Here is a 3,384-nt window from a genome sequence, read left to right as displayed (position 1 = left end):
AGAGAACTCAATCATTCTAAAATCACACAGATGGCTTATCTTCGCCTGTTGTTTGCCCTTTGTGGGATCCTTGCACTGACCCAAGCTGTAAGTCAATTGTTCTGATGACACAACTGTTTGTCATAGATTTGTGTTTTAGCTCTCAAAATTGAAACATTGTTCTCTTCTCGTACGTCTTTCTTTTAGAGGCAAAGTGAGAGTGGTACGTATGTAGCTGGGATTAAATTGGAAATATACAGTATCTAACATGTCAACACAAAGAATTGATACTTATCCATTATGTTTCAGAAAAAAACTGCAATTGTCCTAAAGGCTGGACTCTGTTGGACAAGTACTGTTACATCTACCAGCACGATCCCAGGAGTTTTTCAGACGCTGAGGTATGGAAACCTTTCACACAATTACTGTTATGAGAACCCCTGTTAGAGTAGTAGCTATTTTCCTCCAGTCCAACTTATGAGCCTTTTCGATTCAGTTACAGATAACACTTTAAATATTTTTTTTTTCTCCCCACTTTTAGAGCGTTTGCAATGTTATTGGTGGGAATCTGGTCTCCATCAACAGTCGCAAGGAAAACGCAATCGTTGTTGAGCTGATTCGGGAGGGTGCTGGTTCAGTGGTAGACACATGGATTGGACTTCATGATGCAATTGAGGTAAATAAATAAAAAAGAAGATCAGTACAAAGGTTCTGAATTATTCAAGTCACTTTTGATCATGAGAAAAGTTTTTCCTACAGTCTCAATCTTGTCACAGACCTAAAGAAAAAAAAGTATGCCTTATCTCCTATAGTGTACTTTGTATAAAAAATTCTTCATCATGGTAATTGGAACAGGTCAGGTAGGTCTACCGAAAAGTGATGTGTTGATTCATTTTGGATCCATAAAGTAGAAAAAAAAATATACTTATTTTTCTAGTGGAAGTTGGGCCTTTAATTTATATTGGCTTTTTTGTCTTCATTATTTTTATTATATATATCATTATGACATAGGTTAAATGATCACAGCAAAGTCTAAAAAAAAAAGATTCCAAATCACTCAAAAGTCTTCAATCTTGATCAAACTTTTTCCTCAAGTATTTCACATTGCTAATGCAGGCATTCAGTTCACGTAAACACATTTTGGCTTTGTTTTACAGGAGGACGATTTCATATGGACCGATGGTGAAGTTGTTAATTTCAGACACTTTAGCAGTGGCCAACCTGACAACGACGGTGGAAATGAAGATTGTGTTGAGATTGAAGCAGATGGTTCGTAAAAAAACAACAACAAAAATATGATTTAATTAAATGTCTTTTCATATTGTATATGCATTGCATTTTCCGTGACAGTAACATTCCTTTTGTGTTTTTCTTGCAGACGAGATGTGGGACGATGATGAATGCACAGATTTAAATCCATTTGTGTGCATCAGAGCTGTGAACAAGAAAGCATGTCACTAAACGGCCATCCCCCAATCTTATCCCCACTATACTATCATGATGGCATAGTCTTTAACCACATTAGCTTTAAAAATATCTCTGATCCATTTGAATTATGGGGTTAGAGTACTTGATTGCTGTCACTTGCTAAACTAATTTTAATGGGAATCCTTGCAATAAATTGCAAATCTTTCAAGCACAAAACTGTTTCTGTATGACTGATTTTCTTGTATTTATGTTACATTTCACAACGTAAGAACAGTAAAAACAGGTTGCGCAGTTTGTAAATGTGTTGTTATGGTACTTAAGAGCCTTTTTACAGTTTTTTCTAAAATGCTAAACTATATTTCACAAATAAATAGATCTGGGTAGTAACAAAATTGGTAGCGAGGGGACTCTCTAAGCATGAAACAAGCGAAAGCGCTTTGTCGATCTCTGTGACCTTTGAACTCATGATCCCAAAATGTAATCACCTCCGTTAAATTTCAAAAACATCCTGCAAGTTTCATAAGAATCCTTGAAAATTTGAGTTATTTTTTCACCACAAACATGCAGATATACGGGACAGAATACATAATGTCCGCATCTGTAGGACTCACCTACAAGCAGAAGAAGAGAGGACAAGAAAATCCGTTGCTGGAAAGAAGTTGAATGGCAGCACATGAAATGTTAAAAATAAAATGTTAGAAAGAAAAAAATACAATTACAGATTAGTTGTTAAAAAAGGTCACTTATTTAAAACACCAGACAATTCTCAAGGTGCATTCACACCTGTCCTGTTTGGTCCATAGAAAACCTAAAAGGTAAAAAGGGTTCGACATGGATCCAATAAGAGAAGGAATTTCTTCTAGATACTTTTCAATTTTCCAAATGTCCCGAAAATGCTTGTTGTCGCATGAAGAATATCGATATTAGCAAAAATGATGCAAGGTGGAGCTCCATGATTGTTTACTTCCATATTTTACATTGTTACCCCATCCAGAGAGTTATGTCTAACTACTAATCATTAAATGATGTTTGCACATGTGTAGGTTTGTTTTCAAATGTCCAGTCATTTGCAAAAATTGTAAAATGAAAAGGAACCGTACCAAAAAAGTACCAAAATATATTAGAAAGCAAACGAGGTGTGAAGACTCCCTCATTTTTGCTGGCTTTATAATTAACTCACATGTATGCTTTTGTATACAACCCCTTCAAGTGTGGGGTTTAATTTACACATTTCAAAAGGGAATCTCAAATACTTAACAAAACTTTTTGTCCAGATCAAAGTCATTTGGTCCCCAGATCATAGGATATGTTTGCGACAACACACGTGAAACTTCATCTATGCTGACAGACCAATACATACAGTGGTAAATACTACATATAAGGGCATGGGGTGGGCAAACTATTCCACAAAGGGCTGCAGTGGGTGCAGGTTTTCATTCCAACCCATAAGAGCAAACCTTTCCACCAATCTGGTATGTTAGAAGTACAATCAGTGGATTGCAGTCAGGTGCTTCTTGTTTCATCAGAAACCTCTTTGGTTAAACGGTCTGTATTGGATCGGTTGGAACGAAAAATCTTGCACCCACAGCGGCCCTCGAGGACCGGTTTGCCCACCCCTGTATTAGTACATTGACGCATTCACATCTTGTGGCTCAGGTAGGTATGGAGACCTTTGTGAAAGAATGGAACAACCCAGATGATTGTCATTTTTGGATAATTGGATAATTGTCTGGGTGTGAAGTTGGAGACAAGCCATTGTGCACATAATACATTTCCTTCTCAACCCAAAGCAGGACTTTCAGCATTTATCAATCAATGAGTATGATTTGGGTTAATTTGGTCGAATTGACTCTTTGTATGAAGCCCATGCACATTTCACCTCCATTGTGTAAAACAATAGTGTTTAATTCACCAGGAAATACGAGTGGACCGGTACAAACACACATGGGAAAGATGAAAAATGTAAAACCTTACACA

The 3,384-nt window shown here is 36.7% G+C and overlaps 1 protein-coding gene across 1 annotated transcript in view; it reads left to right on the top strand.

Moving 5' to 3' along the window:
• LOC144083390 (galactose-specific lectin nattectin-like) overlaps positions 1 to 1,623 on the top strand; it is a 1,706-nt gene extending 83 nt beyond the window's left edge. The window contains exons 1-6 of the mRNA XM_077611206.1: positions 1 to 87; positions 187 to 202; positions 289 to 380; positions 521 to 655; positions 1,137 to 1,248; positions 1,358 to 1,623. The exon at positions 1 to 87 is cut by the window's left edge and continues 83 nt beyond it. Coding sequence (XP_077467332.1) covers positions 31 to 87; positions 187 to 202; positions 289 to 380; positions 521 to 655; positions 1,137 to 1,248; positions 1,358 to 1,440 — 495 coding nt within the window. The 5' untranslated portion in view covers positions 1 to 30 and the 3' untranslated portion in view covers positions 1,441 to 1,623. The remainder of the gene's footprint in view (positions 88 to 186; positions 203 to 288; positions 381 to 520; positions 656 to 1,136; positions 1,249 to 1,357) is intronic.
• The last annotated feature ends 1,761 nt before the right edge of the window (positions 1,624 to 3,384 follow it).

Source organism: Stigmatopora argus, chromosome 1 (assembly GCF_051989625.1).
Source record: "Stigmatopora argus isolate UIUO_Sarg chromosome 1, RoL_Sarg_1.0, whole genome shotgun sequence".
Taxonomy (NCBI): Eukaryota; Metazoa; Chordata; class Actinopteri; order Syngnathiformes; family Syngnathidae; genus Stigmatopora; species Stigmatopora argus.
The sequence above is the reverse complement of the archived record's forward strand: the minus strand, read 5'-3'. Positions and strand labels throughout refer to the sequence as shown.